Source organism: Sphaerodactylus townsendi, linkage group LG07 (genome assembly GCF_021028975.2).
Source record: "Sphaerodactylus townsendi isolate TG3544 linkage group LG07, MPM_Stown_v2.3, whole genome shotgun sequence".
Lineage (NCBI taxonomy): Eukaryota > Metazoa > Chordata > Lepidosauria > Squamata > Sphaerodactylidae > Sphaerodactylus > Sphaerodactylus townsendi.
The window spans coordinates 125,904,758-125,929,315 of record NC_059431.1 but is presented as its reverse complement, the minus strand read 5'-3'; the positions used below and the strand labels follow the sequence as shown (position 1 = coordinate 125,929,315).

Here is a 24,558-nt window from a genome sequence, read left to right as displayed (position 1 = left end):
AAAATAAGACATCCCCTGAAAATAAGACATAGCGCATCTTTGGGAGCAAAAGTTAATATAAGACACTGTCTTATTTTCGGGGAAACACGATAACTATCAGTAAATTTCAAAATATGGACTATGCATTTTAGTCTACAGTCATGTTTTACCTTTTACAAGAAACTTCAAGCCAAAAGACAGTGGCCAATTTATGCCAACTCTAAAAAATGTTTAAAACAATAGAACTGTCAATGCTATAATGTGCACCAAGTTCTTGTCTTATTATATTATTAGAATAGCCAGTGGCATAGAGCCAAAGGGGCAGGGTGTGTGTGATGCACTGGGCGCACGCTGGTGGGGAGGCGTTCCGGGGCAGGCGGGGGCGTGGCAAAGGCACTGGGCGCACGCGTGCCCCGGGCGCATTTCCCCTTGCTCCGTCCCTGAGAATAGCCCTGTCCAGATTATACACATTTCCCTTAAACCTAATTTTATAAGGATTTGTTGAAAGCACCAAAGGTCAGCATTATGAAACACTTCTCCACTTCCTTTGCTCTGGATATCTTACACATGCACCATCCTACAGCAGTGGATAAAGGTCACCTTGCAGTGACACAGGATGGCAAGACGGTATGGCCATGCTTCTTCTGCTGAGACACGTACACCCAAGTGGACAATGCAACAAGAATAATATTACAAACCTTGCAGATTTTATCAAAAGTTCTGAGAAGGGGAGAAGTTGAGCAAGCTCAGTTACACACATACAGCACCTCTGGGGAACAAACAATATCTGAGACAGCTCCTGTGATCCACACTCACAGGCAGCAGATCCTGGCCCTTAATTTGGAAGAAAAGACAAGAAAGTTCACTCTGCCAAAAAAACAAAGTGGAAGATCCAGCACTTAGTGAATGGCAACACCTTGCAAATTAATACTCTGAAAAGCAACGGACAACCATCAGGAAGTACAGAGAATAATGGGTTTGGATTAAGTATCTCTGCATGGTGCTGCTGCTTTCTACGAAAATCAGGGCTCCTCAGCCTTTCCCTAACCCTATGTGCACAACCAAAAAAAAAATGGCTCCAGCAGGAAGTGGAACCAAGCACAGAATGTCAGGAAGTGAGGTCGTGAATAACTCCGGCAGCAACTTTTCATTTCAGGCACAAACCCTGTTTTACAGAATGCCCTTTAACATAGACATAGTTTAAAATATTTGGCTGCATATACCTAAGGCAGTGGTGGCGAACCTATGGCACGGGTGCCAGAGGTGGCACTCAGAGCCCTCTCTATGGGCACGCGTGCACAGAGTTTGTCATGTGATAATAGTGTAATTATTTCAGGTAGATTATTAGCATTAAGACCTAGTTTTGGGGAAGCAATGTAGGTAACCCTGTTAAGCGCTATTAAACCCTACTGATTTTCATGGGAAGAACAAAAGCTTGATCCTTTACCTGGGAGTAAGATCGGTTGCTGGCAATGGGGCTTGCTTCTGAGTAAACCCTCCTAGGGTCGTGATTCACCTGTTCGAAGTGTTGCACAGTTGCTTCAAAGCAAAGCCACCGACTACCACCAAGCTTACTCCTGAGTAACGTGCGCCTTGGAGCCAACCATTTTTTCTATACTAAAACCTCAGTATTCAGGTTAAATTGCCATGTTGGCACTTTCTGATAAATAAGTGGGTTTTGGGTTGCAGTTTGGGCACTCAGTCTCGAAAAGGTTCGCCATCACTGACCTAAGGTCACCTTCATGCAGTGAAGATGTTTGCACAGTAGAGGTAGCTGCTGCCAAAAAAACTTTTCAAAAATCTGCAGTCAACCAGACATCCAGTGGCCAATCAGAAACCCTGTTGCACAAAAGCCCCACCTGGCTACTCTCCTTTCTAAAAGCACTTGCCAGGTACCAGGAAAGGTGTTGACAGGCTTCACAGTGCCCACAGACCCCGTGTTGGGGGGCCCTGCACGAGGTGTATACTGAACTACAAGGCAAAGAAACAGTGGCATGTCCTACAGCTCTTCTCAGCTAAATCTGAAGCCAACCACCAGCAGAAGAACCATCTCCAGCAGAGGAAAGATTCAAACTTTGCTAACCGCAGCAGTAAGATACAGGCCCAGAGGCTGCCCGAGGCATCAAAGGATTCAAAGTTTCCAACTTCAAAGAACTAGGAAAAATCATAAATACAGTGAAGAGATCAGAGAAGATCCTTCAAGGTTTTACAACAACCAGAATTTCCCAACATTTCATGATGGATCACTGACATCTCAATATACTGGGAAAACTGCAGAGCCATTTCAAGATTGTAAAACAATGTTTCAAATCCATTTTAACTTCACCTCTAAACGTTAAATGAAAACTGAATCGGCCACATATACTTCAGACTTCTGAAAACATCCAAATCATTTCTGACCAGTCGTCTAGTTGATGAATGGTATTTCCAGTAGAAGAAAATGTAGTTAAAACACAAACTAGAATGATGTTTTCCCCATCTTGAAAAAGATTCCCAATGAGAGATCCAACTTTTCATACCACTACATCCCACAGTGTGAACAAATCACTACATAAAACTGCAGCTAGAAAAGGCTGCATTAATTTCCACAAAACTGCAGCTAGAAAAGGCTGCATTAATTTCCACACAAGACATGTAAGTCATGATAAATTTTAAAAACCAGGGGAAAAGCAAATCACCACGAAATTATGTTACCACAGATTTCTAAACATTAGATTCAGTGGCAAAAAACTTACATACCACTCAGAACACATATGTAAAATAATAACCAACCTCCCCTCCCAAAATTAGTAGTGATACTCCCTTAAAATCCCAAATCCCGTATAAAGCAGGGGTGTCCCAACTGTGGCGCCCCAGATGTTTATGGACTACGATTCCCATCAATCCCTGCCAGGGGCTGATGGGAATTCTAGTCCATGAACATTTGGGGCACCGCAGTTGGGACACCGCTGGTATAAAGCAATCCTATTCCATGACTTAGGAACCACTTGTTGCTCTTTGACATGCCACCGGAGACCTTTCTGAGCACTGTTGCCCCATGTGGTCCCTGTCTCATGCCTAGTGGTGATTCCAACCTTGTGATGCCTGCAAGTGGGGAAACGGGTGAACTGTATGCCTTCCCCAGATGCAGATTCAGTCACACCCAAAGATTCCCCAGATGCAGATTCAGTCACATCCACGTCTTTCAGCAGATGATAACTGGAAATGGGACCCTTGTCTAGCTGCAGAGGGAGCAGCACTCATAAAAAAGTAGTTCAGGCAGACTTGCAAGTTCTGGAAAGCCAAATGTTAATTTTTTTTTTCACTTACTTGGTCTTTCTCATGAGGCAAAAGACTGACAGGTGGGAGAGATGCTGGAAAAGGACAGTATTTCGATGTTCCTTTGCCTTCCAGACCACCATAGTTCACCCTATAATGAGGGCCATCTTTCAATAATCTCCCATTATTGACAGCTCGTTTGGCCCCCAGTCGTAATCTCCGCTGAAACACGGGGTTGTTGAAAATACTCGAGAGGTCATGTTGACTTCTCAGATATTTTTCTATGTTTCTGAGGGAAGAGCCATTTGGTTCCTGAAGCCCCTCGATTCCTCTCCGCAGGAGTTTATTCCAATCCACGTTCCGAAGTTCGTTACAAGATCCTCTGGACCCTTTAGTGGGTTTGGGTAGTTCGCAAGGTTTAATAGATGAAAAACGCCCCGGATTATCTGGGTCTTTGTAGGACGCAAGGCCTTTGTTGGTGACTTTGAGCACAGAACCATCTTGGACGCTTAATTCCAGCTGTTCAGAAATTGTCTTCTTATCTAAACCGTGGGACGCACACACAGCATGACAAATTCTCTCTTCGGATGGCCGCTGCTTTTGCCTTTTAACTTTTTGTATAGCTTCAAGAATCCACTCCGTATAAAGAGGGTTGGCAAGTTTTACCATGGTTGACCAATAATTTCCTGTGGCCAAGGGTTACCCATAGAGTTCTGCCCTAATTGTTTTTGTGAGCCTTCCAAGAAGTATTCACCAAAAGATTAATTGACTGCTCTGCGTTCTCTGCACAAGAATTCAAATATCCATCCTTGAGAAACCAGGAGTGATTCACAGGTTTATAATAATTCCTTATTTAACCAACACGGAGAGTTGAAATCACTTCATTATACCAGCTGGAAGAAATCTTCATAATTCAATTCATCTTTCAGGGTAATTCAAGTGTCCAGGTCTTCACAAGTGTCTGAAAGTGGTTAAGAGGGAAAAAGCCACAGTTAGACAATCACGTCTCATTATTAACAGAAGTATTTTTAATTCTTAATTCTTTCCTCAAATGTAGGCAGCAGACCCAAACTCAAGCAATAGATTACAGTTCACAACCTTTTCTAAGCATTTGGTACAGACATTAAACAATCTAAAATACTACACAGCCACTTCACACAAATGTACATATCAGAAAGCACTTTAGTAAATCATCGTATACAGAATAAACATAAAATTATCCATGATCATTCACACAGATCTCCACAGTGTCTAGGAGATACCTAGCACCTGATGGGTAATATAAGGATCCCAGTCAATTAAGAGGTATAAGATCATCCTTCACGTCTGGGTAATCCTGATATTTATGTAGGAGGGGACTAATGATGAAATTCCTCAACTCAGTATAAAAAGTACAATATAGTAAGACGTGAGATAAAAATTCAGGAACCACAGGTAATCTCTCTCCTGTTGAGCAGTTCTCAAAAGTCTACCATAAAAGATTGTTGCAAGCAGGACGTTAAACCTGGTGAGCAGAAAAGCTCTACAAACTTAACGAGAGTTAAGATGGAATAAATAGGAACAGAAGCACCATAAACGGGCACAACTCCATTTGCAACAGGGAAATGTTGCATTTGCAAAGAGGATGCAAAACTTGTCCCAATATCCAGCAATCTAAAGCCCTGTCATTTCCCTAACGTAAGTAACAAATCAAGTGGAATGCCAACTGTCGAAGGCAGGCCGCTGGAACCAAGGATGGTCCACACGCAGGTCTTAGCAGGTTCAGACATTTAATGTGCACAGAGCAAGGAATCCAGTCAAGACCAGAAACAGTAACCTGCAAACTAAACCATAACATTGCTGCCACAAGCTAGCTCAGCTGCAGCCTCTCTTTTATAGCCAGCCTCCCAAGCCCTTGTGCAATAACCTCTTGCAGCTGGGTTACTCTAGTCTGGCCTCTGAAAAGACTCTGCATCTACTCTAGCTCGCCCCATAGCTGCAAACCTGCTGCTGCATCTCCTTTGCTGTAAGGTACCACTTAGTCTCCTCCATTGCTCCTGGGGCTCTGGAGACCGGGGTGGGGGGTGGGGGGTGGGGGGTGGGGGGTGGGGGGTGAGGGAGCTGCCAGGGTCCCCTCTGGCTCTGTATGAAGAGTCTCAGAGCTAAGCTCTTGCTGGGGAATCTCAGAGCTTGGCCCTGGTTGTGGATCCCAGCCTGAATGCTGTGCCTGAGCCTGGGGACCTGGTCCTGCAGGAACTTCTGGCTGCTCAGTCTCTGCATCTACAGGAAGTGCCTAAGATTCTGGAACCAACACTGTCCCCTCTTCATCCTCTGAGTCTTCCTCCCAGGGGTTCCCATTCAGACCAGGCTGAGCCCTAACACCAACTGAATTGATTTTCTGCAGACCCATGCGCGACCACTGCATGCCCAAAGCTAGAATGATCTCATTAAAAAATAAAGGCACAGCAGAATTCCAGCATCGGTATCCAGGTTCCCGTTTCCAGCCCTGTTTCCAAACACGTAGCTTCAGCTCAACACAGTTTGGGACACCCAGGATACATAAGAACATAAGAACATAAGAACTAGCCTGCTGGATCAGACCAGAGTCCATCTAGTCCAGCACTCTGCTACTCGCAGTGGCCCACCAGGTGCCTTTGGGAGCTCACATGCAGGATGGGAAAGCAATGGCCTTCTGCGGCTGCAGCTCCTGAGCACCTGGTCTGCTAAGGCATTTGCAATCTGAAATCAAGGAGGATCAAGATTGGTAGCCATAGATCGACTTCTCCTCCATAAATCTGTCCAAGCCCCTTTTCAAGCCATCCAGGTTAGTGGCCATCACCACCTCCTGCGGCAACATATTCCAAACACCAATCACACGTTGCGTGAAGAAGTGTTTCCTTTTATTAGTCCTAAGGCAGGAAGCTTCACTACAGACTGATTAAATACAGTGACCCAAACAGGAACACTGCACAATAGCTCAGTCACAGATTTAGCGTTACATAAACAACTGGCCACAGGGACACGAGTGAAGAAGAGAGTTCACGCAGCAGACATACTGCAACTGGCCAAGTGAAGGGTGTTCATGTCGAGCCGACTTGCTACTACATCGAAGGTTCACTTCCCGATATCTGAATAGCCGAGCTTGTTCCGTGGGGCTCTTCTTGACTCTCCGGCACAAACACTTCCGAGCCTTAGAAAAAAACTGTTATTTTAGATTTTTCAAAATGAACAGATAAGTTAGCATCATAGGAGGCCACAAAGGTAGACGATAAGTGCCCGAGGCCCAGATGTATTAAAGATAAAGCCATAGCATCATTAGAAGAAGGAGGGTGGCGTGACAGGGACCGAGTTTGGGCAGGGACCATCAACCAGCCTCAGAACAGGCACCAGGTTGTTCATGAGACATGAAGTCGAACCACCTGGAAGAAGAAGAAGAAGAAGAAGAAGAAGAGGAAGAGGAAGAGGAAGAGGAAGAGGAAGAGGAGGAAGAGGAGGAGGAAGAGGAGGAGGAGGAGGAGGAGTTTGGATTTATATCCCCCCTTTCTCTCCTGCAGGAGACTCAAAGGGGCTGACAATCTCCTTGCCTTTCCCCCCTCACAACAAACACCCTGTGAGGTAGGTGGGGCTGAGAGAGCTCCGAGAAGCTGTGACTAGCCCAAGGTCACCCAGCTGGCGTGTGTGGGAGTGCACAGGCTAATCTGAATTCCCCAGAGAAGCCTCCACAATTCAAGCAGCAGAGCTGGGGATCAAACCCTCCAGATCAGAGTGCACCTGCTCTTAGCCACTGCTCTTAGCCACTACGCCACTGCTGCTCCTAATGTACTATCACTAATGTAGTGCTGCACCAGCTCCAATATCCCCATTTTTTTTTCTTTTAAAAATAGTAATGATAGCAGTATTTTCCTGGACCAAGATGGGACACTGGACAAGTTAATGGAGATAGACAGATAACAGTCGAGCCTCAGCCCTAAAAATAGTGTCCTGCCTCATAACTGGGTCGAAAAAGAAAGCTGGAGACTGAATTTTTAATGTAGCTTTGCTGTTTACATTGTTATATTTCTTTTTTTTATTCCTGCGGCGGTAACTTGGCGTTGTGGTCACCCTAAGTTGCTTACTTCTTGGGGTTATTACAAACTGAGTAACAGAAGAAATTCTCTTTAAATTCACTGATTCTTGCCTTTTAATAGAATTTAGAGATCTTTGTTAGGCATGTACAACCCAGGGACAAAGAATAGGGGTATATCCGGGGTAGAACAGTGTGAGGGATGTGAACAGAAATGAAGGGAAACTAATCTTGAAACACGCAGTAGAAATTTGGCTGCAGTTTCCGTTATTTCAGCTTCAGGATTATTGAGCCAAAAAAATCATTTTTTGCATTGGTAGAAAGGTCTGAGAACCTGACCAGGGTGCCTTTTAATAATAAATGTGCCTCTGCGCCCTTCTAGCGAATGTGCTGACCTGCTGACTCAGCACGACCCTCTGAACAAGGATACAGCGCAAACAGAGTTCATGTATCCCCAGGCACAAGTCTAGCAGGAGACTTCAATGCTACAATTGGGATGGATAATTTGTCCCTAGGCTATGCTACGGGCTATGATTCAAATGCTTTTTCTTTCTTTTCCTTTTGCCTCTTTGCTTATATGAGGCACTCCAAAAATCATTAATGTAATTACACCTAGGGTTATTTTACCAGAGGAAACAATAAAATTGGCCGAGGAAATTCTGGCGTAAACCCAACTGTGTGTTTTGTATCGCTCTTATCGTAATTGCAAGCGTTCTTTGTGTCTCTATATACGCAGTCCGTGCTTCCTAGGCTTGGCTGGCCTCAGGATTTCAAGCATTCTTTGTACTACACATTACAACTTTAAAAAGTGATACCAGATCACAATCGCTTGCAAGAAAAGTGAGTGTCCAAAAAAGGAACTGTAATAAAAGTAATAAAAGCCAGCTCCAGGCTCCAGCTTCCAGGGAATCATCCCAAAGGTGTGACCCTTGATTTCCACTTTCCAACAGCCCAGGGACGTAAGTATAGATTTTTTTATGGGGGAGGGTGTTCAGGGGTGGGGGCACGCCCCCACCTGCCCCTGGGGGCGTGGCCACACCTTCCCAAGCCCCGCCCCCAGCCCCAGTGTTTATAAAATCATCTCTCCGAGGCCAGGGATGGCAGATTCCCCTGCCCCCCCCCCCAGCTGGGCTCCCATCCAGCAGCCCCTTCTGCCCCCCACTCTGGGCAGAGGCGTAGCTAGGGCAGATGGAGCCTGATGCAAAATCTGAGTTTTGCACCCCCACCCCCCTATGGGCGGGCGCTGTGATGCTGGAATCCACCCCCAAACAGCATCACTTTCACAGGTGTTTAAACAAGGGAGCCCAGATTCTCCTTTTAAATCCACCTTAAAGGGAGAATCTGGGGTTCCCAGTTAAAACAACATTGAAAGTGATGCTGTTTCGGGGTGGATTATCCCCCACTGTGAAACAGCATCATTTTCAATGTTTAAACTGGGGACCTCAGATTTCTCCCTTTAAGTCCATGCTGAAGGGGGTGGATTTAAAAGGAGAATCTGGAGAAATCTGGGGGTGCCTGCTGTCAGGGGTGCAATTGTTAAGCTAGGAGCGCCAAACTTTCAGGGTATATTTAGGAGATTCTCCTGATGATACCACCCAGGTTTGGTGAAGTTTGGTTCAGGGGGTCCAAAGTTATGGACCCTCAAAGGTGTAGCCCCCATCTTCTATTAGCTCCCATTGGAAACAATGGGAGATGGGGGCGCCCCCTTTGGGAGTTTATAACTTTGGACCCCCTGAACCAAACCTCACCAAGCTTGGGTGGTATCATCAGGAGAGTCTCCCAAAAGATCCCTGAAATTTTGGTGCTACTAGCCTAAAAACTGCACCCTCTGCAGGTCAAAAACCAAAAAAACTTTAAAAATACAAAAACCCACAAACGGGGGCAGAGCTTCCGACATGTAATTGGGGGGGGGGGGGTTGAACCCAAAAAAAATCCCCCTTACCTACGTCCTTGCAACAGCCCAATCTTAATCACTTTTCCCCACAAGTAAGTTCCCAAACTGATGTACAAAGATTTTGTAGCCTTCATGCAATCCATGCAGTGGTGTAGCCACAACAGGGTGGGGCGTGGGGCAGGACACCCCAGGTGCGCACCAGTGCATGGCGTAGGCGTGGCAGGGGCGTGGGGCACACGTATGCCCCGGGTGCCATTCTCCCTTGCTCTGCCTCTGAATCCATAGCTGCAATTCTACGCTCATTTGTACTACCAGGGCTGCTTACACACAGCTTTCATGACTCTTCTGCAGTTGCAGCGGCAATGCAGCATCTATGTGACAGTTTTCCCCCACACAGCCCTTGACTCAGTCCCCGGTGGTCCCCATTCTCCTGTGGCAACAGAGGGATTTTTGAGTTATTTTTAAATCAGCAATTGACACATGGCTTACAGCAATCTATTATCTCTTCTAAACTCCCAATTTTCATTTAAAAAGTGACTCCAGACCCTTATGTTTGAGAGATAGGCCTTTCCCCTTATAAGTCGTCAATGAAATCTTATATATATAAAAATCTATCAGTTCGTTTTTCTGCTGACAGGTAATCTCCCAAACTACTGGACCGATTGCTTTGAAATTTTCACACAACGTCACATTCACGTGCGGCCAGGCTTTCATACTGTTTCCACACCTCCTGTTGTGTACATGTCACAACTGTGCCAGTTATTGTGTACATGCTACACCTCTGACAGTTGGAACCACAGTTCTGTTCCGCAACAGCGCCATCTGCTGGCCATCAAAGCAACACCCTCTGATACAAGGGAACCTGTTAAGTTGCCTTCCTTGAAAACCACTGCCTTATGGAGTGAAAGGGATGGGGTGGGCCATCTGCACATGGCCCACCCACCCTAGGGGAGGAAGGGGAAGGTGAGGGAGGGTCCAGGGGTTTGCTGGACCAAACGCTCTGAAATTTGAACACAACATAGCTCATGCCTCCCAGCATGTTTTACGTTAGATAATTCGCCTGCAAGGGAAGGGAGTGAAAGGGACAGGACCAGCCCACCTGGACATGGCCCACCCACCCTAGCAGAGGAAGGGGAACGTTAGGGAGGGACCTGCAGGGTTGCCATGCAAGGGAACGGGAGAGAGGGAGGGGAACGAGGGGCCCCTTGCCTCTCCCCTCCCTTGCAATCATTGTGCAATGACACATGTTCGAACCTTTCGCTTCCCCTTTTCTTCCTTTTCCACTTCACCAGACTCAGCCACAGCAACGCGTGGCCGGGCATGCTAGTGGATTATATATATTTTTTTTAATCCTGGGAATCTGGTAATGAATTAATAACAGAGAACCAGAATCATGTACTAGTTAAAGCGTTGGACTAGGAGCTGGGAAAGCCAGGTTCAAATCCCCACTCTGCCATGAAAATTTGCTGGTAGATCTTGAGCCAACCACACACACACACACACACACACACCTTTTTTAAGCATAGTAAAGCCAACCACACAAACTCAGCCTTGATCCTGGCTAGTAGTTAAATGAATAAACTCCAAGGATTACTGGGGTGGGACACGGAGGTGGGCAATGGTAAACCACCTCTGAATGTCTCTTGCCTTGAAAACCCACAGTAGGGGTGTCAAACATGTGGTTCGGGAGCTTATCCGGTCTCTTGAGAGGGGTTATCAGGCCTGCAAGTTGACTGAGGCAACCCCCACCCCCCTACCGAACTCTCGATCTGGTGACCCCGCTGTGCACTGGCCACGGCGCTCATCCATCCCACTCCTAATCTGGCCCGATGGTCCAGCGCAGGTTGGCCAGTTCAGACACCCACCCACCCTCACTCCCAATTGGTCCTGGTGAGCCACCCTCACCCCCTTGTCGATCTGGGATGGTGAACCCACTGTGAGCTCACTTGCTGAGGCAACAACCCCTCCCCTAGTGATGACCTCATCTCCCAGGGCCAATCTAGATGTTTGGACTGGCGACCCCGCTGCAGGATCACCAGCTGAGGCAGCCGTGCCCCCAAATGTTGATGTCTGCTGTGAGCTTGCCAGCTGAGGCAGCAATCCCTCCCCCAGCTCTGACCCCTTCTACCAGGCCAGCCTTACCATTTATGTCCTAACGGGCCCTCGCAACAAATGAGTTTGATATCCCAGCCCTTTGGGATCACCCTTAGTTAGCTGTGTCTTGATGGCAAAAAAGACTGCAATAAATAGATTATTATAATGTTATAGTGCAGTGATGGCGAACCTTTTCAAGACCGAGTGCCCAAATTGCAACCCAAAACCCACTTGTTTATCGCAAAGTGCCAACACGGCAATTTAACCTGAATACTGAGGTTTTTGTTTAGAAAAAACGGTTGGCTCCGAGGCGTGCATTACTCAGGAGTAAGCTTGATGGTAGTCGGTGGCTTTGCTTTGAAGCAACCGTGCAACTCTTCCAACGGGTGAATCATGACCCTAGGAGGGTTTACTCAGAAGCAAGCGCCATTGCCAGCAACCGAGCTTCCTCCCAGGTAAAGGATCGTGCTTTAGTTCTTTGCATGAAAATTAGTGGGGTTTAACAGCGCTTAACAGGGTTACCTACACTGCCTCCCAAAAACGAGGTCTTAGGTTTAATGCTAATAATTGAGGCCAGCGGCCCAGGCCAACCTAGATAGGGGGGGGGACTCTGCGCGTGCCCACAGAGAGGGCTCTGAGTGCCACCTCTGGCACCCGTGCCATAGGTTCACCACCACTGTTATAGTGTGATACTGTTATAGTTATATTGAAGAGCCCCGAGGTGCACAATGGTAAGCTGCAGTGAAAAGCTCTGCCCACGACCTGAGTTCGATCCCAAAGGAAGTCAGTTTCAGGCAGGCAGCTTAAGGTTCACTACAGCACAGATGCACATTTTCCCATCCACACAGCATAAAAATGTTTTAAGTGTGGTCATTCCAGAAAGATCAGACTAATCCAGGTTTGGGAAAAATCCCCGAGAAACAGAATGATTAATGCATGTCAATCCAAGCAAATCCTCCATGCTGAATCAGACCCACAGTAGCGTTCTCAACATAAGGTCTGGGGAACTATTCCAAACACAATTCAAAGGCTACGTTGTCAGAATACAAAGATTAGAAAGATGCTCAGATGTCAACTTCCCTTTCAGTGGTTCAAGACCAGGGGTCTTCAAACTATGGCCCTCCAGATGTTCATGGACTATAATTCCCATCAGCCCCTGCCAGCATGGCCAATGGTAGGACTCATGGGAATTGTAGTCTATGAACATTTGGAGGGCCATAGTTTGAAGACCCCTGTTCAAGACAAAACCCATTCAAGGACACGCTCATCGGGTTAATGCAATGATTTTCAACCTTTCTGCCTTCGTGGAAACAGTTCCACATCTATCCCACACGTCACAAGGTATTCTAGGGACTACACTAAAGCCAAAAATGGGAGAAGACATTTATTTATCTCCCCCAATATACTTTTAAAAAATGTTCTACTGGAAAACTAAAACATTGGGGGAAAGTGGGGAATGGACTCCTGCATTTTCTCTATTGTGGACTGAGTGAAACACTGTTTATGACAGGGTCACTAAATTCAAGTCAAAAAGTACCAAACCAACAATTCCATGTAACACAATCTAAAAGAGTAGGCTACAGATACATATTTTCAAGAATATCTTCAAATACATTCACAATCAATATCCTATAGCGTGCAAGACGACAATAAACTTTTAAAAATGGAAACATCCAACGCCTCAATAGTGTTACTCCACATTCAAATATGTGGCTAGTTCTACTCGAAGTGTATAGAGCTCTAACCCTAACCCTCCATTTTAACATCATGCCCGGGAAATGCAAGACAGCTGCATATTTAAACATCTTGTCTGACCCTAAGCTGATGTGGCTATTGACCAGAGCGAGAACCAACACATTTCCACTAACAACTAGACATAAGAACAGTTTTTTCCCGAATGCCATCACTCTGTTAAACAAATAATTCCCTCGATAATGTTAAACTATTTATTATATACTTATTATATAATTACTGCACTACTTTTTTCATCATTCCTATTACCCATCTCCTCCCACTTATGACTGTATGACTATAGCCTGTGCTGACATTTTATTTTATTTTATTTTATGATTTTACATTTTATGTTTTCATTACTACTGATTGTTTCTTGATTGCTTACTAGACCTATATGACAATCATTAAGTGCTGTACCTTATGATTCTTGACAAATGTATTTTTCTTTTATGTACACTGAGAGCATATGCACCGGAGACAAATTCCTTGTGTGTCCAATCACACTTGGCCAATAAAGATTCTATTCTATTCTATTCTATTCCTTTTCCCCAGAGAGATTCACGGTACCTTCACAGCAAAAGCATACCTGTGAATACTGTCAAACCTCTGAGGAGTCATTGGAGCACATTTTATTAGTTTGTCCAAAATTTAACGATTCTAGACCAAACCTGTTTTTAGGGGATCACTTACTGGTCCATCCAAGCCTTTGTAATCTTAAATTGAACTATCTTCTGAATACAGAGAATCCCAAGCAACTGGATATAGTGGCCAAATTCTTGCTCACTATTACGAAATGATTTCCTGGTCTCCTCTTTCGCTCTGATGTATGCATTTTTGAAACAGGAGTACCTGTTTTATCTTGTAAAACTGTATTTGGATTACTTAGTTCTGCTATGTTTTAATGCCTAATAAAGGTCTTTGAACTTGAACTTGACATTCACAATCAATATCCTGTAGTGTGCAAGATGACAATAAACTTTTAAAAATGGAAACATCCAACGCCTCAATAGTGTTACTCCACGTTCAAATATGTGGCTAGTTCTACTCGAAGTGTATAGAGCTCATTCTGCCAAAATAGTACTCTTTTATTAACTTCAAAATGGGTGGGGGGGGTGTCCCACTGCTTGTCAGATGGCAAAAAATTATGGTTCATGCAACTTAATAGAGCTGTGGTGGCGAACCTATGGCACTCCAGATGTTCATGAACTACAATTGGCCATGCTGGCAGGGGCTGATGGGAATTGTAGTTCACGAACATCTGGAGTGCCATAGGTTCGCCACCACTGTAATAGAGGATGACGTAGTTAACAGCAAAGGTTCCCAATATGGGTGACATGGGGCCCTGCAACCCTTTTTCAGGTGCCCACGGAGTGCTTCTAGAAATTGGGTGGGGCCAGAAAGTGGGTGAGCTTCAGTCCAGCAGGGCTTCTGACTGACTACTGGACATCTGATTGGCTAAGATTTTTTTAAAAATTGCTTTGGCAGCAGCTGCCTGAACAGCACAAGGATCTACTCTGTGTTACCAGTTAAGCTGTGGCAATCATTTTGTGGCTGGCTCCGCCTCCTGCAGCAGGCATTTTTTTTCTGTGCCGTGACAGAATTTCAAATGTGTCTGTGTAACCTCCATGCTCAGAATGGGTTGACCCAGAAAGGGGTGGAGACTCAAAGCAGCAGGAGGCTGCAGAGCTCATGTAGTTTGGAGGAGACAAGGCTACCAGACTCGGACCTTGGTTCGTATAAGCCCTTAACACCTTGTTAAGGTAACTGCAATGTTGTTGGGAACTAGTGGGAAGGTAGTTGTTTGTTTTTGCTATGTTGTAAATGTTGGAGTTTATTGTTTCAGGGTTTTTGTGGTTGTAATGGGTGAGAGTTCTCCTGGAAACCTTCATCATGTTGAATCCTGTTCATCAAGCCCTTGGAGTCTTCAGGAGCCAACCCACTTGCAAAGAAGAATTGGACTTGGCCATATCAGTAGACTGCAAATATAAAGACTTGAAAATGCAACTTAACAGGATTGTAATGTGTTAAATGTTAAATGTGTTATTTGTTAAGAAAGTAAACCATTTTGTTTTAAATTTAGTTTCTTTGCAACTCCTTCCAAGCACTGCCCCACAGAACTCGCAAGCTGAGGTTACATCTGCAGGCTCAGAGCGGTTGGGGAGTCATGGTTTACAACTATCTTTCTCCAGTATTGGCGATATTTTCCAATCTGCTGGCAGAAAACTAAGATGTTTTTACTTTTAAAACAATTATAAAATTATAAAATTATAGTATGTTAAAGTTATAAGTGATGGATTTGTTATGTTATTAAAATTGTAAAATAAGTGCAGGTTTGATATTTCAGTTTTCCCTAAAATTCCCCCGTACCACGGCTTTGAAACTGCCAGAAACTGCACACGTCCAACAAGGATTCACATTTAATTCGTCATCAAGTAACGTGGCTGGCGTTTCACGTGAACTGGCAGCGCCCACACACCCCCACCCCCCGTGCTCCTCTACGGCTTTGCCCTGATCAGCAGCGAACAAGCCGGCCTTCCAAGGTGGCACTGCTGCCACGACTATTCACCTGGGCCTGCAGACTAAATTCAAGGAACCTCAGCACTTCTACAAAACATGGATTAAAAACCACAGTGTTATGGGTAAGAGGCAAGCAATGGTCAAGGCTGCACAGTAAATATGTAATGAGTTGCAGTCCTTTTCCTTTTTCCGTTCACATGCGTTTGGTGCAGGCAGCGACTGGAACCCATTGAAACAATCCAGATTGCTTTCACACCTTTGCATGGAGAGGCTTCTCTTATTTTTTTTCTCTTTCCTGCAACATGCAACTACGCAGGCATGCAGAAATTAACCCCTGCAGCCATGCCGATCATCCCACAAAACCATTGGCTGCACCTGCGTAGCTGCACATGTTCAACACTCAAAATAAAAGGAAAAGGGGTCTCCCTGCAATGGCAGGGCAACAGCAGGCGGATTCTCCCTGACTGTGGATGGCGCAGCGGAAGGGAGAGAAATAAAGCGCCTCTTGCTTGGCCGTTCGCCTGGGAGCGGCTTTGTCAGGGGGCCTGTATTTAGGGGTTTTGCTTATGCGGCTCTCTCAATGCACAGGGGGGAGGTGGAATGGGTTAAATGCATTTCTAACTGTCTTTCCGCTGTTTCTGTAGAATGTTATACAGTACCAGGTGGTGCTCAAGGTCACTGCCTGACCATCTCATGTTATCTTCTTGATGGTAACTTTTAGGCGCGCTTTCCCAGGCTGGGGGGTGCGAGCTGTTTTAATTACTGGGTTTTGCGCGGGCAATTCTCAGTACTGGCTTTAGCCAGGGAAGATCCAACACGGATAAAAGCTACTGTTCTTCAACAAGAGTTTGCGTGTGTTTTTGGGATTCTGACAGGCTTCAACCCAGGATGTTGCAAAAGGATCGCTGGTTTAGTGATTTTCGAAAATCACGGATTGAGGGAAATAAAACAGGGCAGGCTCTTTTTGGGAACGGGACCTATGCAAAGACTCTCTCCCCAAAAATGGTTTATATAGTGTCCAACACCTGGGATATTTGCCCTATGTGGAATCCACCATTAAGAAAGTGCATCTACCCGCACCTGAATGCCTCGATTTAATGGACCAGGAACCCAGGGAAAAAGTTTAACCCCTGGGCCTCCACATCCCAGTAGAGACTAGTGTTTCACCTTGCTTTGTGGTATATGGGCAAGCACTACCCAACTACCCCAAAAAAGTTCAGTACTAGCACAGCTCCTTGCTGAATTTAGCTCCTCAGATATGGCTGCTCTGTTCAATTTCAGCCAGTTTTACAAGTGAAGAAATTTCAATTTTGAGGGAATTTAAACCCAATTAAGAAAGTTGAGCAACACCACCAAACCATTCCTTAACTCCCTAGTTAGACAGCCATTTAAGCTAGACCTGTGGTGGCGAACCTTTGGCACTCCAGATGTTATGGACTACAATTCCCATCAGCCCCTGCCAGCATGGTCAATTGGCTGATGTGGATCGTAGCCCATAACATCTGGAGTGCCAAAGGTTTGCCACCACCGAGCTAGACAGAAGGGGAAAAAATCCACTGAAAAGGACCAGGGCTATAATTATTTACTTGATATTAGCACACCACACTACTGTTGCAATAAACGTAGCCAGGATACTTCAGCTAATGAGCTCAAGCAATGCCAGGTTTGCAGATTTTTTTAAAATCCTGTCCTTCTCCAAAGAATTCAGGGGCCACCAGTCCCCCTTCCAACACACACATAAATACATTTTTCCCCATCAAGCAGGTCAGCGCGACAGATTTCTGTCCCATCCTCCCAGTGAGCCTTAGTGGCAAAGTATTCTAGTCTGACAATAACTATTAAACTAAACTGGTCTACTTACTGTTCCATCACAGGCAAAGCATACATGACATATACACAGCCACACGAAATCAATAATTTCCGAAAAACAGCTGAACGCTTTCCAAGAAATAGCTGCATTTTGTTACTCTGCTGGCACTAGTACAAATTAGCCTTTTTCCAAGGCCCAAGGCATAGATGTAGATATGCTTAGCATCAATTAATAAAAGTATAACAAGAACACTCAACACTTCGAAGAAAGAAAAAGACCTTATCCACAGCTTGCTTTTGTGGCTGTATTAGAAAGACACCAGGAATATTTAGAACAATCACATGAATCACTCACACTACAACACTACACTACAACATCTGAACACAATTTTCATGCACGCCAACAATATTCCTTGTGTAAACTTTGTGGCATACAGGTGAAATTCCTCTTGAATATCATTCTAATAAGATGCACACCTTGTCTCTCAACCCAGAGTTCGTTTATTTATTTACTCAATTTATACCCCGCCTTTATCCCAAGGTGACCACAAAAACATTGTATTCCCTATCCTTCATTTTATCCTCACAACAATCCTATGAGATACCGTACATTAGGATAAAAGTGTGATTGCCCAAGGTCACCCACACAGCCTCCGCCTGGGTCCTAATCTACAACCTCACTTTTCTACTGAGGCAGAAAATTAATATGCAAGTCACATTCCTGACAGCAGCTACTGAGCTACCTTTCTGCAAAAGAGGTGTCAGAACATCTAGTCATCACGGAAATGATAAAGGACGCAAACAGTCCTTGACAGCTCACATCACCCCAAAGTTTGCTCAGCAACTTCACATAGTATGAAGCTGTTCCAGCTTCTCCAACGGAATTTTGCCACCGTCATGCAGTCGTATCAACGCCGATCAGATTCTCTGTAGGGGAAATATAGGGAGACAGATACACAGACCGGGCCTACTGTCTATGTGTGTGCATGCTGGCTCCCAAAGGCACCTGGTGGGCCACTGCGAGTAGCAGAGTGCTGGACTAGATCTGTGGTGGCGAACCTTTGGCACTCCAGATGTTATGGACTACAATTCCCATCAGCCCCTGCCAGCATGGCCAATTGGCCATGCTGGCAGGGGCTGATGGGAATTGTAGTCCATAACATCTGGAGTGCCAAAGGTTCGCCACCACTGGACTAGATGGACTCTGGTCTGATCCAGCAGGCTCTTTGTTATGTTGTTATGTTCTTATGCACATGCAGGTAGGCCATAGGCGTAGCATCCACAGGGACATGTGGGGTCACATATCCTGGGCGAAGGCCATTTGGGTCACGTGGGGGGGCTGAAAATCACCCCCAAACCCCGCCTCCTTCCCCCCTGCCCCTGCTCAGCTCACCAGAGGCAACTGCTGGGTGGCCTCACCCAGCCAGGCTCAGCGGAGGCCTGGTAGATCTTGAGCCAACCACACAAACTCAGCCTTGATCCTGGCTAGCAGTTGAATGAATAAACTCCAAGGATTACCGGGGTGGGACACGGAGGTGGGCAATGGCAAACCACCTCTGAATATCTCTTGCCTTGAAAACCTACAGCAGGGGTGTCAAACATGTGGTTCGGGAGCAGTGGTGGCGCTATGGCATTCCAGATGTTCATTGACTACAATTCCCATCAGCCCCTGATGGATGATAGGAATTGTAGTCCATGAACATCTGGAGTGCCATAAGTTCGCCACCATGGGGCTAAGGTAAGTAGGGCACAGGGGCCCGGGGTGTGTGTGTGTGGAAAACTTAGAGTCTGCCCCGGGCTCCATTTTCCCTAGCTACGCCACTGAGGTAGGCTGACATACGTCTTCTTTAGTATAACCCTTAGGGAGCCAGAATGTACTCCTCACATGCTAAATGGAAATTTACCCTGGAAAAGCTTCTTTACATTTCCCATCCCTTGCTCTCCCCACAACAGACACCTCGTAAGGCAGGTGGGGCTGAGAGAGTTTGGAGAGAACCGTGACTAGCCCAGGGTCACCCATTAGGCTTCAGATGGAGGAGCAGGAAATCAAACCCAGTTCTCCAGATTAGAGTCCACTTGCTCTTAGCCACTACACTGCACTGGTGGCGGTGTTGGTGGGCACCATGCTAGAGACCGCTGCTCTCCGCACATCTGCCAATCTGTGAACATCTCTGACTCTCACAGATCCACCTCTCCTGTATTACTCCATCTTTCACTTTTGCCGGTTTTGATATGTAGCCTCCTAGGAGGCAGGGCCCCACGCAGTCTTGGAAGTGCTCAGCAAGCACCAAAAAGGTCCTGCAGGTAGCATCAGCAGCTAAGCCTACATTCTCTCTCTCTCTGCGGCATTTTAGAAAGCACCCTTTTTGATGTGTGTGTCAGAAAATTAGCACAGGTTATTACTGTATTGTCAAAGGCTTTCATTGCTGGAATCAACTGGTGGTTGTGAGTTTTCTGGGCTGTGTGGCCATGAACTGGTAGCTTTTGCTCAACTGAAAAGCAGGTATGTAGTAAATGACTCACCACTTGCAGGCAAAACATTTGGAGCAAAAACTATCAGACCACAGTCACTGTCATCACCCAGTTCCCCGATCTTTGCTGTAACTATTGTGCACCATTTTGAATGGTGGAGTTCACTCAAGGTAAGTTGGGTCAATGAGTTTCTGGAGCTTCGGTAATGAATATTTAACCAGAATTTTATAATGATTAGCCAAATAGTGGCCTCTATAGAATATTGGCCAGATTCTAAACATAAGACTGCGTACGGGACGCAGTTTGGCACGCCAAATAATTTGTGCAAGAATTTGGAGTGGAATGATTTGATAACGCTGTTATTCGGAATTAGCCAAATAGGAGCTCCATAGAGTAGCTGTGCTCTCACCTTCGCTTGGAAGACTTGCAGAGCTGGTTACCCCTGGAGTAATAGAACCTCTTGATGGCGCTAATACTTGATTGAGCCCGGGGCCAGTGCATCTTTTAGATGAGTGGACCATGACAGGTTGTTGTTAAACCAGAATCCTAAATACTTGAAAGTTGTTACTTGCTCGATATAATGGCCCCAGACCACAGTCATATAGCTTGGAAAACCCGCAACAGCCACACTATTACTATGACGATAATGTTATTTGCAGGCAAAATGTTAGGAGCAAAAACTCCATAACCATGGTCACAACCCGAAAAACCCACAAAAGCCACTCATTATTACTATTGCTGTTATTTGCAAGCGAAATGTTAAGAAGCAAGAACTGCTACACACTGGGCATACAGCCCAGAAAGCCAACAACAGCCATATTTATTGTTATCATTTAATGTTGTGTAATATCTCCTACCTATCTCCTCCCTTCCTTGGCCTTGGTTCGGGCACCTGTTTTAAACAATTTTGTTATAAAATACTGCTGTTTTAATTTATTGCTGTATAGGTTTTAAGGGATTTAAGTTTTATGTTGTTGATTTGCTGTTCGTTAGAACAGCCATGTTGTGAGCCGCCTCGAGCCCTTCGGGGATGAGGCGGCCTATAAGTTTAATTAATAAATAAAATAAAACAAATAAATATCACAGCTGCCAGTTCTTTAACTGGTTGCTGCTGGCCTTTTATTATCACTGTTATTTGCAGACAAAGTGTTAGGAGCAAAAATTGCCAGGCCAGAGCCACGCAGCCTGGAAAACCCACAACACTCATATTTATTATTATTACTACTACTGTATTATTATTATTATTATTATTATTATGGGATTTATTATTACTACTACTGTATTATTATTATTATTATTATTATTATTATTATTATTATTATTATTCTTGCTGCTGCTGCTGCCTCCATAGGCGATTGAGCCCCCACAGGCGACCCCTGGGGCTCCTTCCCTCGACTTTCTAAGCGGCAGCCATTTTGTTTCGCCGCCGCGCCTCCGACGCGACACTTAATGACGGCCCCTCGGAGGCTCATTAACGCCCCACGTAACCTTCGCCTCAACCCCCCCCTCCCCCAAGAAGCCCCGCCTACCGGATTACCAGGCGCGCCGCGAAGTTCATTGGCACGCGCGCCCCGTCAATCAGTCTCGCCACCGCCCGCCCCTTCGACCGACACGCCCAGTTGGGCATGACCATTGGAAGGCGCCTGACGTCAATCATCCTTCTAGTTAGCCCACCACCCCATCGGGTAAAAAAAACCCGCCCCTGGCAACAAGTTCCCACCTCCCCGCCGGGAGGATGACGCTCTGCCGATCCTCATTGGCCACCGATTACAAGTGGAAACAAACTATTACGCACGTCGTTTTGCTATAGGCTGCCCGTCCCGTCAATCAAAATTTAGCCCTCTCCCTTTTAACCTACCCAAAGCGAAGCAAAGCGGAGTGGGAGGGGAAGGAATCACTTTGGTAAGCTCGGAGCGGAGGGGCGCGCGACACACACTAATAATGAGCGTCCCTTTCAGTATTTGAGTTTCACACCACGTGTCACGCAGCCTTCAGCCACCCGTCCGGTCGGGCGAGATTTGAAACAAACATGTTCTCAGGGCGATGCAGCAGCCCCCCCTTCCCACAAGGTGGGGAGGACAATGGGGGGCCCGCCGCCTTCCCGCCGGCACGACCACATGCAGAGCCGGCACCGATCCACAAATAGGTACCCAAAGCAGCAGGTAGGGCAGCCCGGGCTCTTTCCAACCCCCTAACCCGCCCCTTTTCTGCAGAAAACAATTGCAAGCTTAAGACACAGGGTGGGAGTATGTAATGCAACACACACACACACACACACAACAGCGGAGGTTCGCAGCCAGCCCGCCGCCCTCTCCGCCCAGTCCGCCTCCCCTGCCACTTCTCAGCACCCCCCCCCCACCCCACACACAACTCAGCCCCCTACACCCTCGCCTTGCAATGCAATTCCGGGCGCCGGCTGAAGTGCCTGCAAACACGTGCACCGGCCGCCCAGCAGCGAAGACCGGGGGGGGGGGGGCATGCAGCCCCCTCCCCCGGCGCTGGAGACGGGCCCTGGCGGGGCACCGGCGCCCCCGCCGCATGCACGGTCCCCTCCCCCCATGCAACTCCTGCAACTCTGACCTCTTTGCAGCGGGGACCTTCGAGGAGGGAGGGGGGGGGGTCTTGCAGCGGCTCCCCCCTGCGGAATGTCGCCGCCGGGGAGGGAGAAAGACCCGGAGCCCGCCGGGCGAGCGAGCGCGAGCGGCGGCGGCTGCCTCTTCCCTCCTGGCCGCAGCAACCCGAGCCGGCAGCACAACAACACGCCCCCCCCCCCCCCGCCGGAGCCCTTCTCCCCCTTCCCCAAATGCACACGGCCAGGCGAGCAAGCGAGGAGGGGGAGCCAGATCCAAATCGCCGCCTGCCGGGGAAGGCTGGTGCCCCCCCTCCTCTCCCCCTTTGCAAAAAAAAGGAGAGAGACCCTTGCAAGAAGATCAACCCCCCCCCCCCCCCCCCCAAAAAAAGCAATACCTTTTTTCGGTGCCCCTCCTCCGGTCCACATGGCTCCTCTTCCCAATGCCCCCCCCCACCCGAAAGAAAAGGAAGGGAGACCACCCCCACCTACACAAACCAGGATGGGGAAGAGAGATCCAGCCAGAAGTGAGGCGGCAGGCGAGCGGTGCACCGTCCACCCCCCTCCTTTCGCGGCCCCCCCCCCACCAAAGCCCCCACCCCACCCCCCATGAAGGACCGAGCCCCCAATTGACAAGGCTCCAACCTCTCGGGCTGCCGAAGGAGCGCCGGCGCCGGGGCTCAAACCCGCGACTTGATGACTGCTAATTGAAAGGTTAATCTGCATCGGCTCTGACAGGCGAGGTCCCTCCCTACGCCCCCCCCCCCCCAGCCCGCTCCTGCTCCTGTGTCTCTTTTTGTGTGTGTGTATAATCTGCTGCTGGCAAGTGGGAAATTGAGCTCCTTAGAAAACGGGGGGGGGGGGGGAATGAGAGGAAGGGTTCTCCACTAAGGAGCCCCCACCCCACCCGGCTGAGAGGGTCCCCACCATGGAGGGTCCCACTGGCCAGGGATGGATTTCTGGGGTTGCAGAGGGCTGGTGGGAAACAAACGGAAGCTTTGCAAACAGGCGGAGGGGGGGGGGTCTGATTCTGGGAAGAGTGGGGGGGGGGCTTGGGAAAAAAAGCTGCTGCTGTCCTTGGGAGGGGGAGACGGAGGAAAAGTGGGTGAGTCTGGAAGACGTCTGCCGAAGACCTCTGCAGCCCAAGCCAGGGTGGATTTACTCAGGAGTAAGTTCTACTGATTTTATTCTGGGTTAGACCCGCGTCCTCAATAAAGTTGTGGGTAACAGGAGAGGAAGCCTTGAATGGATGCTGCTCTTCCGAGGACCTCGGTGTTCCTCAGGTGGTGGGAAGTGGAACCAAATTAGCCTGTGGTTTGTTGTTGCCGGCCTCTGCACGCAACCTTAGACTTCCTTAGTGGTCTCACATAGGGGTACAAACCAGGGTCAACCCTCTTCAGCTTCCAAGACCTGATGAAAGGGGCTCACCTGGGCCATCCAGGTCAGGACAGACGAGCAGAGGTGTGTTGCCATTTGTCTTCCTCTGCATAGCAACCCTGGACTTCCTTGATGGTCTCCTGTCCAAGTGCTGAACAGGGATGACCCTTCTTAGCTTCTGAGATCTGACGAAATCAGGCTGGCCTGGGCCATCCAAGTCAGGTCAAAAGACATGAAGAGGTGGTTTGCCGTTGCCTGCCTCTGCATAGCGACCCTGGACTTCCTTGGTGGTCTCCCATCCAAGTACATAGGGTGGGGAAATGTCTTCACTGGAGCCAACGTTGAGTGAAGTTGATCTGAACATAGGTCTGCGAAGCTCTGTAGCACCAGCTTTAACTGGAAGCAGGTCTACTGGACCACAGGCAAAGGAGCATCTCTCTCCACCTGAACATCCTTGTAAGTGGACATGCCACAGATGGGACCTGGAACCTTCTGGAGACAACTTTAGAGATTCCTCTAAAGATCAAGAGCTTCCCTAGTGTTTGAACCAGAGCTTTCCTCACAAACATGAAGTCCATGGAGAGGTTCTGAAGATGGTTCTGCTCACACACACGGTGTCCTATGCTGAATTAGTCCTTCCAACTATCAACGTCAGTGTTGCTCTCTGACACCTGACAGGTCTTTCCACGTCGCCAACTGGAGGTGCCACGGATTGAGACCATTCACCTCATCCAGTGATACTTGTGGCTCTTTCACATGCAGTCTGTGGTTCTTGTGAGCACTGGTTCCCTCTGTGGCAGCTCCCCCATGTTT

The 24,558-nt window shown here is 47.3% G+C and overlaps 1 protein-coding gene across 5 annotated transcripts in view; it reads right to left on the bottom strand.

The window, feature by feature from the left end:
* The window catches only part of KAT6B (lysine acetyltransferase 6B), a 96,928-nt gene extending 73,824 nt beyond the window's left edge, over positions 1 to 23,104 (bottom strand). Inside the window, exons 1-2 of one of the 5 annotated variants that reach the window (XM_048504608.1) lie at positions 23,014 to 23,104; positions 3,289 to 4,198 (exon numbers count right to left, since the gene is read on the bottom strand). In XM_048504608.1, coding sequence (XP_048360565.1) covers positions 3,289 to 3,906 — 618 coding nt within the window. In that variant the 5' untranslated portion in view covers positions 3,907 to 4,198; positions 23,014 to 23,104. Of the gene's footprint in view, positions 1 to 3,288; positions 4,199 to 21,336; positions 21,747 to 22,379; positions 22,630 to 22,766; positions 22,811 to 23,013 lie in introns of those variants that run through there. The other 4 variants (XM_048504610.1, XM_048504607.1, XM_048504611.1 and 1 more) reach the window with 4 other exon arrangements.
* Between the last annotated feature and the right edge of the window lie 1,454 nt (positions 23,105 to 24,558).